Genomic DNA, 23,052 nt, shown 5'->3' on the forward strand with positions numbered 1-23,052 from the left:
ACAAAGCAATACTTACAGAGCCTGAGTTGATGTAAACATAAACCCTTCCTTCTTCCCTAACTTTACTGTGCATTGGAGCTCCAACCAGTAAGTCTGAGAGTCCATCCCCATTGAGGTCCACTGCGCAGACAGTAGCGCCGAAATAAGAACCAAGCTAGCCGTACACAGGAGAGAGAATCAGCCATTAAGTCATCAAAGCAAAAACACTGCAGACACCACTCTCAACCTTTAACAGTATAGTTACCTTGTTACCCTTCAATTCAGACAAAATCGATAGCCTTTTCTCTTCAATTTTTAAAATGTATGCCTAAAATAAAGAGAAAAAGAAGTTAACTGTGCCATGGGGGTTCAATATGCAAAGCAAAACCAACAGGACAAGAAGGAACACTCTTTCTCTGTTTTCAAGCTCGGACAGGCAAGGACCCTACCTTTGGCAATGGCTAAATATGGACGCCTAGCATAAAATACAGCAGGAGTGGGGAACCTCTGGCCTGGGAGCAGGGCCGGATTATCCATTAGGCTTAGTAGGCTGAAGCCTAGGGGCCCGGAGCTCTTGGGGGCCTGTGCATAAGCTAAAAAAAATTATCGCGGGACAAGAGATTCTGAACCGCCCGCCTTCCACCTGCTTCACTTACCTTTTTCTCTGCTGTTTTTTGTGGTTTGCCATCAATTAAGATGGCAGCTGAGGTTTCCCTAAGGGGCTAAGGCCTCTGCCGCCATCTTAGTTGACGGCACGCATGTGTGCTACACGAGAGCTTTGCTGCCATCAACCAAGATAGCGGCAGAGGCTTCAGCCCCTTAGGGAAACCTCGGCCGCCATCTTGATTGATGGCAAACCTGCGTGAATAAAAGCTGAAAGGTAGAGAGAAGAGGGCCCCAAACACCAATCAGCCTAGGGGCCCTCCTCAGTTTAATCCGGCCCTGCCTGGGAGCCAAATATAGCCCTCCTGGCCTCTCTTCAGGCTGCACCTCTTCCTCAGTCACACACCCCATTCCCCAGCCCTACCTTGCACCCTCCTTGAGTGTTTTTGTCTGGCTGGGATGTGGCCTTGAACTCCAATAACGGCTCTTACTTGCCTGGATGGAGGAGTGTGTGAGTGCATGTGGAAAATAGCCTATTGTACAAACAAATTGACATTAATTGCTCTGCCCACTTTTGCCTCTGGCTCTGCCTACCACTGACACGTGCCCCCCTGAAATGTGAAGGCCTAGGGGGAAAACAACTGGACAACACCTGCCCCCACTCCTGGGCTACGCATCTCTAGCTTGCCGGAAGAGAATGCGGCCTTCCCTATTCCTTGTTTACAGTACTAAGCTAAGAAGAGCACACCACTCCCTCTGTTCCCTATTAAGACCTGCTTCACAGGTCCTCCCACTCCCAATGTTTCCACCATGGATTAATTATAGCCCTCTTCATAGATTACTTGCAAGTGGAGTTTAAGTGTGGCAAAAAAGGGACTGTGTGCCACACATTTAGATCCACCCACTCCCAAAGTTGTGCTGCTGCTCCTGCTGCATGGTTGCTGTGTTGAGGATCACTTGTGGACTGGGGAGCTCTCTATATGTATCAAGGCTCCCCCTCCCCACAGTCTAGAACCCTGGTTGTCCAGGGTTCTAACTTGGATAGGACACAGAGACAGCTCTCCAGTGTCAAAGTGCAATGGGGGCAGGGCTAAATAATGCACAGTCCTGCAGGGCCTTGCACCATGCTTGGCCTCTACAAGTGTGCGACATAGGAGAGGGCTCCAACCTGTCTTCATTCACTGGAGCACTGCAATGCATGGGCTGATAGCAGCTCCTGCAATTTCTATTGTCCAGTGTATAAGGTTTTGAGCGTCATCAGTCACTTCTCAGCTGAAATGTGCACTGACAGCTGCAGTCATAGGAAAACACACACACTCATAGACAATAAAATCTTCCCTTTAATATTCAACTGTCATGGAAACTGACAATCATCTCTTCATCACTGCAAACTGTAAATGCATTTCTAACCCTACCACCACTGTGAGAAAAAAAGTATTAGCTCTTACTTTACCAGTCTGTTCCTGCTGGGGAGCACCTCCAATTACTTCTGAACTACTCCGAGACAAGAAATGGCCAGCTCCAACAGCGTACCCTGTCCATTAAAAAAGCCATGAGCGAACAGAAGGGGTTTCTGGTACTATACAACACACAGTAATATTCTGCGCAAACCTCAATTAACATATAAGTAATGAAGTTAAAGGGATTCTTTCACTTAACACTATACTGTTGATTCACACAGCTATTTGGGATCACGACAATGGCTTGAAAATGCCCAAGCATGTTGGTTCTGTGCCACAGTGGGGCGACCCCACGTGGGGGCAGGAAAGCAGGGGGAAGCTTTGGTGACCCCGCACAGGGGTGGGAATGCAGGAAAGCAGAGGCGGCAAGCTGTGATGTTCCAGAACCTCTATTCATGTAAGAGCCTAGCACAACCTGCTACAACAGAAAGTGTGGGTGATCTTTTTTATTGTAGCCAAGTGCAAAGAAAACACTCTTCATTCCCCTTTGGCAGAAGTGTTGTTGTTTCAACAAGTATTACAAGTGTTACAACCCAGCATTAAAAGTGTTTTCCTGCCACTTTTGTCATGGAAAGCAAGACCAATCACTAACAGTGAGGAACAGCATGCCCCCAGAAACTGTATCAAAGTTTCATATAAAAACACACTGATAAATTATTTCAGTTACCTAGATAACTCCCAGACTTTACTTGATTATTATCATCTACATACGAAAGGAAGATATTTGCAGTTTTATTGTATACAAAGATGGATCCAGTCCAATAATATGATCCTGGAGCTCCCATAATAATTAAATCCTGGAAGAAAACAAAAGGCTTAAGTCTTAAGTTCTCAAACATAATCAGGGTGAGTCATATTTATTCCTGCTCTGTCTGCTTTAAAGCCTGTGGCATTACCTAGCCCTATCCAAGTTTGTTCAACTGGTGTATTGCTCAGTAGGTATGAACTCAAAGCGCATTATCAATTTTTTTATATATATCAGTTCTTCCAATGCTCAAGATTAACACTGCAAGAAATTCCAAGAAGACTACAAGCAAATGAAAATCTGCCCTCCACTGCAGAATATTTTAGAACTCTCAGTTTTTATACAGAACAAAAAGGTGCACAGTGAAGTACATTGATCTTTCTAACCCCAGAGAGAATGCTATTACAACTTATTACTGCTATGAATATGATAATCTGAATCAGGCAATAAAATCTTATGTTCTATTATATTATTTATGTCTTTTCAAAACACAGAAAGTAATTCCATATTAAAAATAGGGCCCATGGCATGTGTTAAAAAACTTGTCACAGTGAATTCATCTGCTGAAAAATAGATTGGTATTGGAATAGCAGCCTGAGACTATAGTTTGGCTTAAACTTGCGACAGTGCAAGTAGTCACTTATACTACTGGCCCTGAAGCTTGACTGTATTCTTCAGGAAAGGAGCAGAGCCAGAGCAGGGGTCAATGCCTTCTCCCTTGCAATTACAGGGTGTAGCTATGGAGCAAAAATGCAGGGATGAGACTATAGAATGCTGCATAATAAGGGCTGCACCCACCCACCCAAGCAATACAATGGTCTCTGTGTGTTCACTATGGCGTCCCAGGAAAAAACCTTTGGCATAGCAGCAAGACAATCGTGCAGTTGTGGGAAATCTTAGCTTGGAGGCTCTCCAGCCATACCCCTCCCTGGCCCAGCTTCGCACCCCAAGTGTTTGTACCAGGATGGAATACATCCTTAAACTTTGATAATGCTTCTTGCTTGCCTGGATGGAGGATACAGATGAGTGAATGAGGGTGTGTGTGTGTGTAGAAGCTAGTCTACTGTACAAAGTTAACATTTATATTCATTGCTCCACCCACATTTGCCTCTGGCTCCAGGCTTCACTGGCATGTGGCCCTCTGAAGTTTGCCCAGAAGGGAAAGCAGCCCTCAGGCTGAAAAACATTCCCCACCCCTGCAACAGTGACTGGACCACCACACAGGAAGGGTGGGAACTGGCCACTCATGGTAAATAAGAACCTCCTTGCCGTATCATAAGAGCGATCCATATAGCAGTACTCCCATTTCCAATATCTAAGAAACTCACAAAGCAGGACAACCGTCTATGGTTTGTTGCCAGCACGCTGCCTCCAAACAAGGAGATACAATTTATCTACCATGGCTAGCAGACAATGACAACTCTATCCTTCAGTCTTCATGAATTTGTCCAAGGACTTTGTGAAGACAACATAAGATGAACCCTGCTGGATCAGATCAAAGGTCAGTCACTGGAGTATCTTGTTTCTCACAGTGGCTGATGAGATGCCTCCAGGAAGCCCACAAGCAAGGCAGGAAGGCAACAGATATCTTCAGTTGTGGCTCCTCAGCAACTGGTATTCAGAGGCAGACATACAACCTCTGGAGTGTGCATATAGCCATTGCGACTAATGACCTGCTGAAGTGCAACATTAAAAGGATCTAAAAGCTGAAACCTCTTGTGTTTCAGAAACATAGCACTGTTGTTAAGACAGACTGGCTGTTTATTTAGGATTCCGATCCAGCTTTTCAAGCAAGACCTTTGCCCTCAAAAGTGGTTTAGAGTCATAAAATGCATCCATAAGGCTCACATTACAACAATAAAAAATCCATTAAAACCAACATAAATAAAAGAAGGCAACAGCATAAAACTAAAGCTCGGTTCATTTTAAAAGTAGCAGGAAACAAATTTAGGAACTAGAGGGCAAAAGCCTTTCTACTGTCTTGGTCTTACCTTCCCTAAATATGAAACATAACAGAAGGGAGATGCAGGTCTCACACACAGTTTATCTAAACCAAGGGTGGGCAAGCCAGGCCTGGGGGCCAAATATACCCCTCTAGGCCTCTCCACCTGCTCTCAAGAATGTTCCCAGGCCACACCCCCTTCTCAGCCACACCCCCACTGCCCAAGCCACACCCTTTACTGGCCTTGCTTCAGTCCTTCCTTGAATGTTTTTGCAAGGATCGAATGTGTCATTGGACTCTGATAATGCCTCTTGCTTGCCTGGATTCAAGATAGAGAAGGGTGTGTGAATGTGTATATAAAACTAGCCTGCTGTACAAAGATTAAATTTACATTCATTGCTCCACCTACTTTTGCTTCTAGCCCCTAGAAGGCTGCCCAGAAGGGAATGTGGCTCTCCTAAAACAAATTAACAGCTTTACCAGAAAAACACGCACCTGTGTGTAAAATGTTGCTATCCCAGCCTGGCATGATCCATATTTGTCTCCAGATTTTTGCCAGTGATCTGAATATTCATAACAAAATATAGAAAAAAATAATATGCATTTTTTTAAAAAAAACAAGCAACTAAAAACTATAATCCTCCATAAATAATATCACAAATTCTCCACAGCTGTTTGACAAAGGACCTGGAATTAACTACTGGCATCCAACAGCAAAATAATATCCTGCCTAATAATATCAGAAAAATAAGGGATTTTAAAACTGTCCAGTTCAAATGTGTTGTCATTGCTCAGCCTTGCTTTAAAAACTCTGGCTTAAAGGATTCCAATAAAACCAGCACACTCCTTTTGGAAGCTGTTCATTCTAATCAACTAAAATACCAATGCAGCCATTTTTAATAGGCTTCAGAAATAAGTTTGTGTTGGTAGCACTGTTGTTTCTTCCCATCCCATCTATAATTTCAGGCAATTTCTAGCAGAAATAACAATAGCACAATAGGAAATCTCGCAAGAGTACAGCAAAAAATAATTTAAAAGCCCATGCCGGGCTGATGAGAGTTGTAGCACAAAACATCTGGAGAACACCAGGTTAGGGAGGCTGGTCTAGAATATCATCTAGAACCAAGTGTGGGAAGAGGGAGCGAGGGAGGGAGACCAGGTCTTTCCAGGATGCATAGTGATCTGGTGGGACATTACTTCTTCCTGGCCTGTGCTATACCTGAAGCAATGGTGGGCTGCCTTTGCCACCAGCTCTCCTCCACTCTGGACTGAGGACACGTACTCTTGTCAGGGTAAATCAGACACAGGTCCCTGGGGCTGCTGTCTCTCCTGCCTTGCATATGCCTGGCAGGAAAACCACTGGGCTGGGAGGGTGCAGCAAAGTTGCTTCTCTGTCCCTCAGACTCACTAAAAGTTCTGCCTCCTATATGGTTGATGCCTGAATTACTGTGAGGTAGGTGAACAGTCCTTTAATTAATCCATGGTTGCAATCATAATAATTGCATAATCAACTTCCATTATACTAGTGCATTTAAAAGACTTAGCCCCTGCCTCATTTTTGTTTTTTAAAAATCATTGTTTATAGCAGTCATGGCTGCCACAAAAAAAGCTTTTAAAAGATGGAGGCTAAATTTTGGCTGCAAGAATGCTGAGCATTTGTCTGCTATACAGTACTCTTCATAACGTATTATTTTCTTCTATCAGTTAGCAGCATCTGTGCTTACCCTTATAGCAAGGACATATTCTTTGACTCAACAGTGTCCGAAAATTAGAAGGTATCTCATAACAAATGCCATTAGGAAGTTTGTCCTTTGCAATATAATATATATTTTTCCACCGATGCCCACAGGCCTACATAAAAACAAAAGAAAAGTGTGATAATCACAAAAGTGGTTGGAAGAAAAAGCACTTAAGACACAGGAAGCTGCCTTCACCATTAATCCATCTATCCCGGTACTGCCTAGACTGTCAGCAGCTCTCCATGGTTTCAGACAGAGGTCTTTCCCAGCCCTACCCAGAGATGCCAGGAATTGAACCATGGACCATCTGAATGCAGAGCAGGTGCTCTACCACCAAGATACAGTCAGTTTCCTCAAATACTTACATTTGGGGAATGTAAGAGAATACTTACAACAATAGCTCCATTTTCTCCTGGCTGCCTTGACAAGCTCACCCCCAGCCACTGATTATCTCTTTCTTCTGAACAGGTTTTTCCACACCTTTCTCCTTTTGGATCACCTTTAACAACAACAACAAAAAGAGAACAAAACAAACACACACACAGAGAGAGAGCAATCTTTCAGAACACACGGACCACACTTATCACTACTTTCCTATTTTTAATGGTCATCATTTCAAGTGACACCAGCGTAGTGATGTAATGGCAGCATAGCATTCACATTGCACTAGACAACTTTAAGGTGGTTGTAAATGCTTCACCATCATAACTATGCCAGTGTAAGCAGGGATAACCTCGGACCACAGCGAGGGAGAAGCAGTGGAGTGGCTAGTTTGAATTTGTCCCACTTCCTATGCTAGCAGAAAGTTACACCTATAAAACAAGTGGCAATCCTGTTGCAGTCAACGGAGATGTTAGAAGATAGGATTTATTTTACTACATGCCAATACAAAGCTCATTCTCCAAGTGAGAATCCTTATGCCAAAATATCACCATCCACTCACAAGGAGGAAGTATCAGCAGGTTCAAGGAATCCCCCAAGGATTGCATAAGCAGCGAAGACTGGTGGCTCCAATGTCAGTGGGGCAGTAAATCTGCTCTGAGTTTTAGTCCAAACTTTCAAGGAGCTTTCAGCACTGAAATCTGGAGTGGATTAACTGCCCTGCTGACATTGGGGCCACCGGTCTCCACCTGTGAGTAACAACAAACTGTTGTGGACGGAGTGTGGGAAAAATGGAAAACCAGAAAACGGGGGGAAAATGGAAAACCAGAATGATGAAGTGGAATATTTTGGAAAAGCGCATGGCTGGCTGGCTCTGAACAAGAGTACTCCACATTGCTACAGTGAGTCACATTATTAGGGAAACCACTACGCAGAAGTACTCTAGAATTACACTTTGTGAAGGAAACCCCCTTGATAAAATTGTCCATTGAACTAAGTTTGACTGGAAACGAAGGCTTAGAATATCATGCAGATTATATAATGTATCCCAAGAAATAACAAACATGTTATAAGAGCTCATGGAATTGGAGTAATAAATGTAATACACATATTGTTATTAGGAGAGAGATGGCAAAGGTGTGGTATGTGGTGTGATAAGAGTGATATAGTACGGTAAGGGAAAACCCCATTAGATCACTATTGGCAGTGATCCTGTGATAACAATCCTATGACAGCTCCCATGTTAGTCCACGAAGGAACTCACGCTCTCATCGTCATCAAGGGGCTCTCCTGCCATCAGAGACACCTCCCACCCACATTTTAGGCTCAGGGAAGAACGCACCAATTAATTGGTTTGATCAACCAGTCTAGTAAGGCTACTTAAAATTTGCAAAGATTATTAGAATAGGGATATGGACATCTGCAGTGCCATGAAACAGAATGGATGCCTGCAAAGTGTGAATAAAGAAAAAGCAATCTGTGTCTGTCCTCCTTGGGTTATTGATTATTATCGTCATCATCATCATCTATTTCACTTATTAGTCACCTAATACCAAATGGTCTCTACGCAACTTACACCAGATTTACTAGGGTTGGTTAGCATGGGATTCCAGTTGTCAATGGGGCCTTAAAACATTCCCTTTGGTGCAATCAGGATTGCTGTTCATGAACACCTGAGTGAGTAACATTGTGACATTTTGCTGCAGTTTCCACTTGTATATACTACTAGTGAACTCAGAAGCTGAGTTACTATTGCTAAGTATCCAAATGAGGCTACTGAGAAACATGAGGGAAACATGCTCAGAGAAACCCCAGGGTTTGCAAAAGGAGAAAAAACTCCTTTAGGAAAGAACACTCAAGGGGGAAACCTCACAAACATACCTCAAACATCACAATGAAGAAGGAGCATATTTAGTGGCCACAGAATGCTGTGATGAGGGATGGAACAGAGTATCCTGAAAGAAGGCACAGCTGACTGATGGTCATCCTGCACAGGAACACTCCACATCACAACATTTGCTGCAGGTCCCACTTGTACTAACCATTCACAACACAAACCCAAGAATGTGTGTTCCCTTGCTGAGGTTTTACAACTCACATATCAAGATGTACAGCATGGGGCTATATTACTCTGCTCTAGTGTCCATAGTACAGAACTAAGAACTTTGGTGTAAATTCACTCAGCACAAAAGGGAGCACTTTTCATAAACAAAGAGACAAGGCTAACAAAGAATGAGCAGCATGTGGGTACTTGGGTTCATAGTCAAATCACTGCAAATGTATTTTTACCACCTCACATAATTTACTGTAGGCAAAACACAGCAAGTTCACAGCTGGCATAACAAAAACCTCACCGGAAGTTATCTACAAACTTAACAGTAAACAGGATTTGGGTCTCTTGGATTTCCAGAGAAATGTACATGTGCTGTTGGTGGCAGCTTGTGACCACATGGGACCACACTGGCTTCTTCAATGCAGTGTGAGGCAAATCCATGTAATTACAACCAAGAGCAAAAAAAAGTAAGACATGTGTAGTTTGAAAACATTTACTTTGCAAGCCCAGCCCTTTCTTGTACCAACACAATCAACTGCTTATAGAAAACATCCTCCAACATATCTGGCATTTTCAGAGAAAATGCAAACCCAAACTGCACAGATCAATTTCTGCTAATTAAACTGGTTTTACTTTTCACCTACACTTAAACGACATACTTACAGCACAATCCTATACATGTTTACTCCCATGTGAGGATGCACAGGAGTGCAGTCATAATCAGTAGTCTTCCAATATAATAAATCACCCATGAGAGTAGGAGATAGTTTGAGGGTGTAAAGTGATAGTCCTATGGGACTTCCATCTTCCTTATGAGAAGCTGAGACAGGTACGTAAACATGCATTCATATATTATTTCAAACCCAGATTTTCCCAGTATCAACACAAGTTGTGAGGAACCCTACAAGCAACCTGAAGGCAGCAGACCCTTCCATGCTGTTAGGAACTCTGGTTCTATCAGACTTTTCATTGTGATGTAAGGGGGACAGGAGCAGAAGAACTAGAAAACACCCATCACCAGTGGAACTATGGAACTGCTTTCAACCACTCGAGGAGGAGACTGAAGGACAGCCTGTGGTGGAAGAATTACAGGGGATCCTGTGCAAGAACGAGCAAGAGGCTGAAGCTCAATCAAGCAGGGCCAATGAAACCTCGCCCCACAAGAAGAAGAGTACTAGTAGTAGGAGACTCCCTACTGCATGGGATCAAAACCCAAGTATGCAGAGAAGATCCATGGACTCACCAGGGATGCTGTCTACCAGGAGGATGGATTAGAGATGTGATGGAAAGGTTGCCATCACTTATCAATCCCACCGACAGGTATCCCTTTCTCCTCATCCTTGTGGGAACAAATGATACTGCCAAACAGAGCTATGAAGAAATCACATCAGACTTTGAAGCTCTGGGAAGGAAACTCAAGGACTTTGGGGCCCAGATAGTTTTTTCATCCATCCTTCCAGTACTTAGAAGAGGAGTAGAAAGGGAAAGAAAAATACTCTGTGTGAATGAATGGCTATGAAAGTGGTACCGACGTGAAAGATTTGGATTCTGGGACCATGGGCTATGCTTCCTGGAAGATGGGCTGCTGGCAAGTGATGGGTTGCATCTCACAAGGACTGGGAAGAATGTGTTTGGCCACAGCATGGAGAAGTTCATCAGGAGGGCTTTAAACTGAATCCTAACGGGGAGGGAGACGTAAACTTGGTAACGACTGATGAAGGCTTGTGCACAGTAACGGGAACAGAGAGATTGGCTCTAATAGGGACCAGTGACAGTCCTCAGAAAAATGTAGTAAGGAAGCCAAGCCATAAATCACATGGTCTTCGATGTCTGTATACTAATGCGCAGAGCATGGGAAACAAGCAGGACGAACTTGAACTCTTAATACAGGAGGGCAATTACGACTTGATAGGTATAACTGAAACTTGGTGGGATGACTCCCATGACTGGAATACAGCAATTGAAGGATATAAATTGTTCAAAAAGAACAGAAGGGAGGTGGAGTCGCACTATATGTTAAAAATATATATCCCTGCACAGAAATACAGCAAGTTGAGCTTGGTAGCTCCACCAAGAGTATGGATTAAAATTAATGGGGCAAGTAATAAAAGGAGTGTGGTGCTTGGAGTCTACTACCGACCACACAATCAAGGAGAAGACAAGAATGTAACTTTTGAAAAGCATAATTGCCAATTTTTCAAGGAGGCATGATGTAGTAGTAATGGGGGACTTCAGTTATCCTGATATCTGTTGGGAGACAAATTCTGCCAAACATGGCCCCTCCAAGAAATTTCTGACTTGTGTTGGAGATCACTTTCTCCTACAGAAAGTGGATGAAGCAACCAGAGGATCAGCTATCCTGGACTTGATTCTAACCAATAGAGATGATTTGGTGGATCAAGTGGTAGTTACGGGAATTCTGGGGGAAAGTGACCACACCATCCTTGAATTCTTCATTTTAACAGAAGCAAAAGCTATGAGTAGCTGTACGCACACCCTGGACTTCAGGAAAGCTGATTTTAATAAACTCAGAACAATTGTAAGTACGGTTCCATGGCAAGCAACCCTAATGAGAAATGTAGTCCAAGATGGGTAAAAATGTAAATGTACTGCCTTCAAGTCAATTCCGACTTATGGCAACCCTATGAACAGGGTTTTCATGAGGCTGAGAGGAAGTGACTGGCCCAAGATCACCCAGTGAGTTTCATGGCTGTGTGGGGATTCGAACCGTGGTCTCCCAGGTCATCGTCCAACACTTTAACCACTATGCCACACTGGGTAGGAGTTTCTAAAAAGGAAATTCTAAAAGCGTAATGGCAAGCAATTCCAACAAGGAAAAAAGGGGGGGAAACAGCAGAAGAAGCCAATGTGGCTTCACAAAAAGCTTAGAGATGACCTGAAAACAAAAAAGGACACATACAGGAAGTGGAAAGATGGCCAGGCCACAAAGGAATAGTTACAGGCAGGTATCATGGAATTGCAGGGATGGAGTCAGGAAGGCTAAAACTCTTATCTCATTTTTTGATTGAGTAACCTCCCTTGTACACTGTGGGAATGCTGTGGACATGATAGCAAAGCTTTTGCATAATATCTCAACTTCAGCAAAGCTTTTGACAAAGTGCCCCATGATATTCTAATTAGCAAGCTAGCGAAATATGGGCTGGATGGAACAACTATCAAGTGGATCCATAGCTGGCTCCAGAATCATACTCAAAGAGTGCTTATCAATGGTTCCTTCTCAAACTGGGCGGAAGTAACAAGTGGGGTACCACAGGGCTCGGTCCTGGGCCCAGTGCTCTTCAACATTTTTATTAATGACTTGGATGAGGAGGTACAGAGCGTGCTTATCAAATTTGCAGATGATACAAAATTGGGGGGCACAGCTAATACTGTGGAAGACAGAAACAAAATTCAAAGGGACCTTGATAGGCTGGAGCATTGGGCTGAAAACAACAGAATGAAATTCAACAGGGATAAATGCAAAGTTCAACACTTAGGAAAAAGAAACCAAATGCACAGTTTTAAGATGGATACTTGGCTCAGCAATATAACATGTGAGAAGGATCTTGGAATTGTCGTTGATCACAAGCTGAATACGAGTCAACAGTGCAATGTGGCTGCAAAAAAGGCAAATGCTATTTTAGGCTGCATTAACAGAAGTATAGTTTCCAAACCGCGTGAAGTATTAGTTCCCTTCTATTCAGCACTGGTTAGGCCTCATCTTAAATACTGCGTCCAGTTCTGGTCTCCGCACTTCAAGAAGGATGCAGACAAGCTGGAACAGGTTCAGAGGAGGGCAACAAGGATGATCAGGGGAGTGGAAAAAAAGCCCTCTGAGAAGAGACTGAAAGAACTGGGCATGTTTAGCCTGGAGAAGAGAAGACTGAGGGGAGATATGAGGAACTCTTCAAGTACATGAAAGGTTGTCACATAGAAGAGGGCCGGGATCTCTTCTCCATCGTCCCAGAGTGCAGGACATGGAATAATGGCCTCAAGTTGCAGGAAGCCAAATTTTGACTGAACATCAGGAAAAACTTCCTAACTGTTAGAGCCATATGACAATGGAACCAATTACCTAGAGAGGTAGTGGGCCCTCCGACACTGGAGGCATTCAAGAGGCAGCTGGACAGCCATCTGTCAGGAATGTTTTGATTTGGATTCCTGCATTGAGCAGGGGGTTGGACTTGATGGCTTTATAGGCCCCTTCCAACTCTTCTATTCTATGATTCTATGTCTTGAGGCTGCAATCCTCTGTAAAAGTACAACTTATTTACTCTTTTATTACATTTGTATCTGGTTTGTATTCCATTTTGGAGCCCAAATAGGTTGTATATGCAAAACCCAGGTGGTCTCCCATCAAGGCATTGACCAGACCTAGACTTGCTTAGCATTAACCATGTGGTGGCCTCATGTGCCACCGTTAGACCATTCCTTGAACCTCATCACACTCAGTGAGACTTACTTCTGAGTAGACATGCATAGCACTGCACTGTAACACAATAGCATTTTTGTTAAGAGTTGTTGGCATTACAGATTCAACACAGACTCAAACTGTGGATCTTGTGGGAAGTGAACTGAAAGCCCTGATCTCTGAGCCCTCTCCAGGCTCTCGCTTCACTGTCTCTCGAAAGATCTCAGCTGCACTCTTGAGGCTGTTCCAATTCCAAGAAGTCAGTTTATTTAATTCATTGCTCATAACACTAACATTCATATGTAAAACTGAAAAGGAAAAAAATCACAAGCGATAAAATCTTACCTCTGTGGTGAATAATTCTGAGGAGATCTTGCAGTGCCATGACTTCCGTTACCCCACTGCTGACAGACATGCCAATTTACAAATGCATTTTTCAGTCATCTCCCCAATTTGAAAATTGTCAATTTTTTAAAAGTCACATCTCCAGTTTTAGACTTACATGCTTGGAATTTTACAGCTAAGGTTTGGTTGTGAGAATGTGTGTACATTACACACATGCACATATGTATGCATACACCATTGCTCTACTGCACTTGAATTTAAATAGGTTCTCTCACAACTGTTTCAGCTCAGCAGCATCAGAGTCAGGCCCAAGGGAGGCATAGCTTTGTTTACAGGCTAAGGAAACTTGTGGAGGCTTATCTAACAAATATCTCTAAATTAGTGAGATATAAACATAATGGTTTCCATCAAGAAGGTAAACAGATGGACAATATGGTCCTTGTAGCAACATGGCGTGACCAGTAGGGTGCTTTGGCCGGTCAACATCAACTCCTTGAATAATGGTCCTGTGTTTTCTCATAGAATTAATAATTCCCTCCAGCTCTGTACCTGTCCAGAGAATGATTTATTTTAAACAGGCATGACTGTATTTACATACTTTTCACTTCTTACCAGAGTGTATAAGACTTTTCACGTCTTACTGGAGTGTATAAGGCTGCATACAAATATACCTAGGAATAAATCCCATTGAATTCAACTGAGCTTACTTCCAAGCAGACAGAGATAGAATTGCACTGCATATCTTTAACCAACCATTTAAAATACATCTAGTTACAGGAATTCACAACTATAAAATGGAAATAACTTCTCTCTTAGCTTCTCTCCCCTTCTTACTATTAAAAAATAAAATGTCTTATCAGCTAATTGTTTGGAAGTTGGATTTGGGAGGTAATATTTAGGAATATGCAAGAGAAATAATGTGAAACATTTGGGGAAATGTTTTGTGCTGCATATGGGCTCCTCATCCAAAAACTTGCTGCCAGGTGGGGCAGCTTGCAAGGCTGATGAGAGCAGACATGACCAATGGGGAGGCAGGGGTGCAGCGATGGGGGGGGCAAATGAGGGCATTTCCCCCAAATGATAATTCTGCCCCCACCAAATGAAATTTTCCTTCAGTCTCCAAATTTCTAGTATTGCAGTAATTTAAAACTTCACTTGAGCTTTTAGAAATACAGTTTAGGCATCCAAAGAGAGGGGTAGGGCAAAGTTACCAAGGAATGCAAACACAGTAAACGTAAAAGTTAAAAGTGTGAATGCAAGTCTTGATGGATGGGGGAGGGAATTGGCAAACTTGAGGGTTTGCGAGGAAGAAAAGACAGGAAGGTCAATATTGTGATGCACTGCAGAACATCTCCCCCTCCCCTGTAACACCCAACCAGCCTCTGGAGGTGGTGGGTGTTATTAATGCATCTGGAAGGTTGCCTAGACTTTTGAGCCTAGACTATGCAGCAGCCTAGCCTATTCCAGGGCAGGACCTGAAAAAAAGCAGAGAGTGAGCTGGCTCTCCAAGGCCCAGGAAGCCTAAAGAGACCTTACTAACTTAGCCCAGGCAATGGGAATATTGTGTGCGCATGTGTCTTGGGGGCATTTCTTCCTTAGCTTGTTAAAAAAGTTGAAAAATAATGATGCACCTTATTTAACTTTTCTCATGCAAACTTCTGTACTATCAAACTAGGGTATGTGAGGTTTGCTGGTAGAGCCGTCAGAAGCAGTGTTAGCTGGCCGGCCTAGGGCCTTTCTGTAGAACAGAGATTGTGTGCTTGTACGGTTGATTCTAGCACCTGTAGTTCAGAGAGACATAGGGCACATCCAAACGACTGTATAATGTGCAATATGATCGCTTTGTGTATTCGTTAATTTTCCATGGTCCATACGACGTCACCTGTTTTGGCGGATTTTCTCGCAGTTAAATCCGCATCTGCAGTAATGCAAAAAATGCTATTTGCTTTTTTAAACCGGGAATCATCCGCTTTACCTTAAGGCGCTCGGATGCAATACTGCAGATTTTAGAGCTGTGGGCGGTCCGTGGGCTGTCCTTGAGCGTTTCCCCATACCCCTTCCCTCATTCCCATCCAATCATGCTTTTTCACTTTTGCGCATGTGCGTGAATGTCTGGGGAAAAGCCCAGGAAACTTAACCAATCAGAGCAATGGGGTGGTGTTGGGGGCGCTCTGCAACTTCTACTGTGCAGATGCAAAAATGTGCATTTGCGCAGAAGCAGCTACAGCCGTTTATTTTTAGCCACCCTGCGAACTGGACGGCCGCTCCGTGTGAGATCTGCAATTGCAGTTGTTTGTAAAGCCCCCCTTTTCCTGGCTGGTCTTGCTCAAGTGTGTCTGGTTGGTGCAGGGAGCTCGCTTTGCTCTTTCCTCCTTGCTTGGAGACAGACAGACATGCACAGGCACACACAGAGGAGAAAAGCGAGAGCCTGGCGCTTTGCAAAGGGCCACGGGAGGAAAGGGAGAAGGAGGGGAGGTGAAGGCAGCAGAGCAAGTTTTGCCCTAAGTGGTTGGGAAGCTGCTGGGGAGGGTGGCTCTTCCCTGATGGTGTCACTGCCACTGCTGCCGCTCCTGCAGTAGAGCCGCCTGTGCATGGGCAGAGTGAGAGCGTGAGACAGAATGGGGAGGAGTTGGGAGCTGCCGCCGAGCGCTGCACTCTAGAAAAGCTCTCCGTTCTGGAGAAATATTTGGAATTGCCAGCCGTGTGTATCTCCTCCCTTTTCCAGCCTCTTGCTTCACACATGGCTGAATGTAGTGGTAAAAGTTCTAAAGCAAGGCTTTAAATCGTGAAAAGAGCCGAGCAGAGCCCCCCCTTGCCTTTGTCCATCTTTCTAAAGTAGAAGAGCGTGTTTCGGATTTTTTTTTTTAAAAAAAGAGGTAATCGTGGCATTCAGCAAGACTTAACCACAGGGGATCAAGTAGCTGTTTACTGCTGTCGTTCTGGTTAATTCCTGCCCCCCCTCCCGTTGGTCAGGTTCATTCTGCGTCTCTTCGGCACCATAAAATGGACAAGGCAGGCTATATTATTAGACTCTGTATCTCAGTTGCACACATTAGCAAAATATCGCAAATACAAGCAAACGACAATACAGGAATTAATGGCATATAAGTGGCTTGCTAGAGCATCTCAGCCACCCACAACCATAGAGACTGGTGGTCTACCTTCCTAGACATGACACGTCAATACTTGCTTGCAGTTCCAGGAGAAATAAGTGGAATTGCCAGCTGTGTGTATCCCCAGAAAGTGTAATATGCACAAAGGCAAAACCACATACATTCCGTTTAGCAAAATATCGCAAATACAAGCAAACAAAAATACAGGAATTATTGGCATGTAAGTGGTTTGCATGTTTCTTTTATCAGAGGGAACACCACAAAGCCTGTGCTGGGTGCTTCAGTGCAGATTGACACAGCAGCGCGTGGGGATGTTTGCCCGCATTCCCTACCCGAACCCAGAGCGGCCACCTGCTGGGGGGGCTGTTTGCTTCCCTCGGGGGCATTCCTGCGGCCGAGCTGCACGACACTCTGGGGCTGAACCCTGCAGTGAATGAGCCCAGGGGTTATGGGGGGATTCACCCAGCGATTACAAGTACTGATCCCTTGCACAATCCCCCTGGATGGTCAGGGGCACCTAGAGACATGCCCCCGGCCGGCCCCGCTCCGGAGTGGCGAGTGGCAAGGAAGGTGGCTGCGGCTTCCACAGGGACACCCTGGGCTTTGCTGGAGGCTCAGTGGGTGGGAAATCGTGGTGTTGGATGGTGTGAGAGGCATCTGCGTCCCCCAGCAGTCCAGGGCAACCTACTGGCGGCCTGCTCCGTCCTCAGCCCTGTCGAGGTGGGCAGAGTGGGCATGGGCTTGCTGAGCATCAGTCTGCCCAAACTGCAACCAACAGCAAATTCAAATTTCACGCTCTTGCGTCCAAGTGCCTGTGCGTTAGTGTGCTTGGGTGCAAGGGGGGGAGAGGACACGTCATATTTTGCGGACCAATTGCCTCACGGGTGGGAGTGAGGTGGGGCTTTGGGAAAAACCGAAAATAATGTGTTTAATGTGTGGGCGCAAAAACAGCAGATTTCTTTACATTGAAAAAAGCGAAAAAACAGCAGAAGTGGGACTATCCAAGCACAACGCGAATAGGGAAAATGTGGATTATCCAGGTGAGTTTGGACGAGCCCTTAGTCTGCATTCACACAATATATTTATTCTACTATTATTCCACTTGAAACAGTTATGGCTTCCCCTAAAGAATCCAGGCAAGTGTTGCTTGGTGAAGTGTGGTGAGAGTTGTTAGGAGACCCCTATTCCCCTCACAAAGCTACAATTCCCAGAGTTCCTGGGGGAGAGGGATTGATTGTTAAACCGCTTGGGAAATTGTAGCTCTCTGAGGAGAATAGGGGTCTCCTAACAACTCTAGGATGCAGTGCATCAGGCCCTACAGATCTGAACTCGTTCAAAGTGATTGACTGTTTGTCTATCAATCTCAAACTGCAATCCTGTCCCTTCAATTTCACATTTGCCAGGAGGGTCATAGACCCTCTTTTGGGAAAAGACAAAGCCGAAGTAGAACTTGAGCACTTGTGTCTTTTCTGTGCCATCTGTTATCATTTTGCCATCTTCACTGAGTAGCTGTCTTTTACTATGGATGTACCTGAAGAAAACTTTTTTGTTGCTTTTGGCATCTCTCGCTAACCTCAGCTCATTCTCACCTTCAGCCTTCCTGACTCCATTCCTAAAATTCCATGCTACATGTCTGTACTCCTCCTTTGTAGCCTGGCTTTCCTCTATTTCCTGTATGTGTCATATTTGAAGGAATTTCAAGTGAACAGCTCCTCTTTAAGTTTGCACAAATATCATGGTGCATTAGACTTTATTAACAGTTCAGATCATTATGGTAGGATGACTTGCACGATATACATTTACTTCCTAGTCATTGTTATTTAGTTTACATAACTATTCTGCATGTGGAAAATATTGTATTTTTATTTGATTTACTCTTTTGTAAACTTCACAAATCACAGTTCCTAATTAAATTGGTTTGTTTTTGTCATTACCTTAGAAATTACCTAACTTCCCCCCAAAAAACCTCTATTGTAGTTACCCCAAACCTTCTGCTCCCCCCAATTTTTGTCTCTGCCCACCCAATGAAAATTGTCTCCCTACACTGCTGTGGGGAGGACACATGTGATTAAAAGGATTCTGTTCTGGGATTGGTGGATTTGAAAGGGCAGGAGGTTTGAGCATTGTGATTCCACCCCGGCCGTTTCGGGGCTGTGAAGCATATTGGCATAGGAAGATTACCCACCCATCCACCCTGTTTTAGTGTCTGTTTTGGGGCCACTGTTTGGGCCCAGGAAGGCATTTTTGGCACACCTTCCGATCGGCTAGGAGGGTGCATGCTAAAAATGCCTTCCCCGGTACTATAGGCCAGGATGGTCTATGAACACTTCAAGGCGTGCACATTTACTTACTGAATTTATTTCCCACCCTTCCTCCCAAAGGAGCCCAAGATGTGCTGTTTTTATTTCATCATAAATGTGGCAGGTGAACTGGTGGTGGAGGAAAAGCGAGTTAAATACGAACTCGATGGGCAATGTCCTTAGGCATCATGTAGGGGGAAGAAAGGAGAGGTACCTGAGCTATTGACAAATAAACATGGGAATAGGGACAGCTGACCTGGCTGCTTGGTCTGGGAGGCAGCCAGAGGGCTGGAGCTCACCTCCAAGGACTGGCAGCTTACCATACGGCCTTAGGCAGCTCAGTAATGAGGTGGCCCCTGGGGACCACTCAGTGGGACAGACAAGCCAGGTCTTAAGGGATTAGGGATATTAGGAGGCTCTCCTTGCATCTCTGGCCTTTGCAGTTTCTGCAGTTGTTAGTTTCTGATTTGCAGAATTTGCATTATTACTTAACAATAAAGTTGTTGTAGCATACTTTATTCCAATATATCGGTCTCTTCTCTTCCCTCACAAAGATCACTTCTGCATTTCATAGGCATGAATGAATAGTTCAGTGCTCAGTATGACAGTGCCTGGGATCCAATGCCTGCAGGTACACAAGCTCTCTAATTACCAACAATTAAGAGAATGCAGAAATCTGTATACATCCATTTAAATAAGGGAGGGTGGAAAACTTATGGATGCAAGTTCTTCAGCATCATCAGCTTCTTCTTACAGATTATTCTTGTGGAACACAGTGTGTTACTGCTTTCTTGATTACAGAACAGTTACAAGTCATACAGGCTGCATGACAGACAGAATGGGTTGCTAGTGCAATCAGCATTTGGATCCTCACTGGACCAAGAACAGTGTTATCCCAGAACAAGGTGGTAGATGCTTTTGAGAGGTGAACGTGTTGAAAGACAGGTTATCCTGCAACAGAGACCAGGGGCTGGCATCAAGGCCCACGTCATGGCAAGGAGCACGTCTCCAACCCCTCCAAACTAATGGTGCCTGTTCACTTGCTCCCACTAGAAAGCCAAGCTAATAGTGACAGGAACAAGGAGAAGGAACAACGCCCTCCCCTCCGGGTTACTGGGTGGACTGGGCCCAAGAGAGACTAAGTCACAAGTAGCCAACATAATGCCCTCCAATGTAATTGTTGGACTACAACTCCTATTAGACTTATGGCTCCGATCCTTCCCTGCAGGGGTGGTGGACAGATTAAGAGGGTCCACCCACCGAGTCTAATGGAATCCACTGGATTCCTGAATGCCCTGGGGGAGTTCCCAGTAGATACAGCAGGTAACCCTGTTGAAGGCTTTGTCATGCTGTGGAACAGCGAGGCGCGTCGGGCTCTTGACACAGTTGCCCCCGAGAGCCCTCTCCGGCATTGTGGAGCCCGGCTTGCACCTTGGTACACCAGTGAGCTAAGGGCAATGAAACAGGCTGTACGATAGCTAGAGCGCAAATAGCGAAAGATGTGCTGTGAGGCTGATCGGGCACGAGTAAAACATCATAACCGTGCCTACTGTGTGGCGGTGAAGAAGGCCCATTTCTCCATCGCATCCTCAAGTAGCTGTCCAGTGGAGCTTTTCCGTATTGTCAGGGGTCTGTTGACATCAACTCCAGGAAATGGAGTTTTAGACCCTTCGGAGGCCCACTGTGAATTGTTTGCAAGGCACTTGGAGGGTAAAGTTGCTCGCCTCCGTAGCAGTCTTGATGCCCCATCCACATCTACTGTAGTCCCCAATGAGGTGTCCAGCGCAACATCTGCTGCAACTTCTTGGGAACGGTTTCAGTTGATGCGGCTTGATGACTTAGACAAAGTGCTTGCAATGATGCAGCCAGCAATGTGTCCTCTCGACCCTTCCCTTCTTGGCTTATCAAAGCTTGCCAAGGGGGTCTAACTGAGTGGATCTAGGGTGTGGTCTGTGATGTTCCTGCTTATATTGTAAATATGGTAAGTGCTGGTTATATAGAAGATAAGTGGTAAGAAGGTAAGTGGAGTGAAAGAGGAGGGGGAGTACATGAGCAGTAGAATGCTGAATGATTGGCTGAGCGTTTGAATGGCTGGGAGTATAAATGGAAGAATGACAGTTGAATCGTGGTGGAGGTTTGGTGGTGAATTGAGGTGGTGTTTGGAGGTGGTGGTTGTTGTTGAGAGTGAGTCGGAGTTCTGAGGCAATTAGTAAGAAGTAAAGCACATGTCAGAACATATATGAAACCATAAGCTTGTCAACAAAGTAATTAAGTAATCTTGTTATTTCTAATTCTTAATGAATATTTCTTGGTTAAATAAAAGCCTGATTCCTTCAGCTGGGATACACATACCAGGGGGAATAGCAAAGTAACCAAGGCTGAACAGTTTGTATCGAATGGTGGCAGCGGCGGATCGGAGGAAAGTGTATCCATTCCCACAGAGAAACCCAGGGCTGTATGCTTCAGAGTCAAGGGGCTGCAGGAGGGTTTACAAATTACCTATACCCATTGACACAAGGTATCGGAATAGCCAGGCAGAGACTAGGCACAGTCTATTGGCTAAAAGGGTTACAGAGTGTCAGGTGGTGCTGCCTAGCAGTGGGATCTTTTGAGATCGGTGCTAGTGCTGTAAAGGGTAAGAATAAACCTGACGATCCTCTCTGCTGGTAGCCACAAGTGAGAGCGTCACAGGTGGTGCTGGGGAAGGACGTCACATGGTCAATGCATCATTGCGGGAGAAAGTGGTTCCAACCACTCCTGAAAGAGCCCACCCTGGACCCATTGGTTTGTGACAACTACTGACTGGTTGCAAATACCCCCTTTTTAGGGAAAGTGATTGAGAGGGTTGTGGCGCAGCAGTTGCAAGTACTCTTGGATGAAACAGATTATCTTGACCCATCCCAGTCTGGGTTCAGGCCTGGTTATGGGACCGAATCGGCTTTGGTTGCCCTGATGGATGACCTTTATCGGGAGAAAGATTGGGGGAGTGCAACCCTCTTATTCTTACTTGATCTCTCAGCGGCTTTTGATACCATTGACCATGGTATCCTTCTGGGCCGACTTGGTGAGATGCAGGCACTGTTTTACAGTAGCTCTGATCCTATCTCCAGGTCCACTCTCAGAGAATAGCATTGGGTGACTGTCTTTTGGCTCCCTGGCAGTTGTGCTATGAGGTGCTGCAGGGTACCATCTTGACCCCCATGCTGTTTAACATCTATATGAAGCCCTTGGGAGCTGTCATCAGTAGCTTTGGGGCAAGGTGTCAGCAGTATGCTGACGATACCCAGCTCTATTTCTCTGTAACATTTGAATCAGGAGAGGCCGTGCAAGCCCTGGACCGCTGCCTGGACTCAGTGGTGGGCTGGATGAAGGCCAATAAACTGAGTCTGAATCCTAGCAAGATGGATGCACTGTGGGTTGGTGGTTCCGAAATTCGGATAATTCGTCAGCTGCCTGCTTTGGATGGGGGCGTACTCCCTCTGAAAGAGCAGATCTTTAGTCTGGGGGTGCTCCTGGATCCATCTTTGTCGCTAGAGGCCCAGGTGACCACAGCTGTGGCCATTTCTGGACCGCGATAGCCTGACCACTGTTGTCCACACACTGGTAACCTCCAGGCTGGATTACTGTAATGAGCTCTATGTGGGGCTGCCCTTGAGGTTGGTCCGGAAGCTGCAGCTGGTGCAAAATGCAGTGGCGAGACTGCTCACTGGGGCAGGGTATCGCCAACATGTCACCCTGCCGCTGAAAGAATTGCACTGGCTGCCCATTTGCTACCGGGCCAACTTCAAGGTTCTAGTTTTGGTGTACAAAGCCCTATACAGCTCAGGAGCAGGATACCTGAAAGACTGTATTACCCCTTATATACCAAGTCGATCACTGCGATCTGCAGATGAGGGCCTCCTGCAGATACCACCTTATCAGGAGGTTCATTCTGCACAATATAGGAAATGGACCTTTAGTATGGCAGCACCTACCCTGTGG

The 23,052-nt window shown here is 45.0% G+C and overlaps 1 protein-coding gene across 2 annotated transcripts in view; it reads right to left on the bottom strand.

The window, feature by feature from the left end:
* Positions 1-23,052, bottom strand: part of ITGA4 (integrin subunit alpha 4) — a 98,826-nt gene that overhangs the window by 71,122 nt on the left and 4,652 nt on the right. Inside the window, exons 3-9 of one of the 2 annotated variants that reach the window (XM_061608289.1) lie at positions 6,861-6,967; positions 6,454-6,580; positions 5,225-5,292; positions 2,710-2,839; positions 2,031-2,116; positions 245-307; positions 17-154 (exon numbers count right to left, since the gene is read on the bottom strand). In XM_061608289.1, coding sequence (XP_061464273.1) covers positions 17-154; positions 245-307; positions 2,031-2,116; positions 2,710-2,839; positions 5,225-5,292; positions 6,454-6,580; positions 6,861-6,967 — 719 coding nt within the window. The remainder of the gene's footprint in view (positions 1-16; positions 155-244; positions 308-2,030; positions 2,117-2,709; positions 2,840-5,224; positions 5,293-6,453; positions 6,581-6,860; positions 6,968-23,052) is intronic. The other variant, XM_061608290.1, reaches the window with a different exon arrangement.

Source organism: Rhineura floridana, chromosome 2 (assembly GCF_030035675.1).
Source record: "Rhineura floridana isolate rRhiFlo1 chromosome 2, rRhiFlo1.hap2, whole genome shotgun sequence".
NCBI lineage: Eukaryota > Metazoa > Chordata > Lepidosauria > Squamata > Rhineuridae > Rhineura > Rhineura floridana.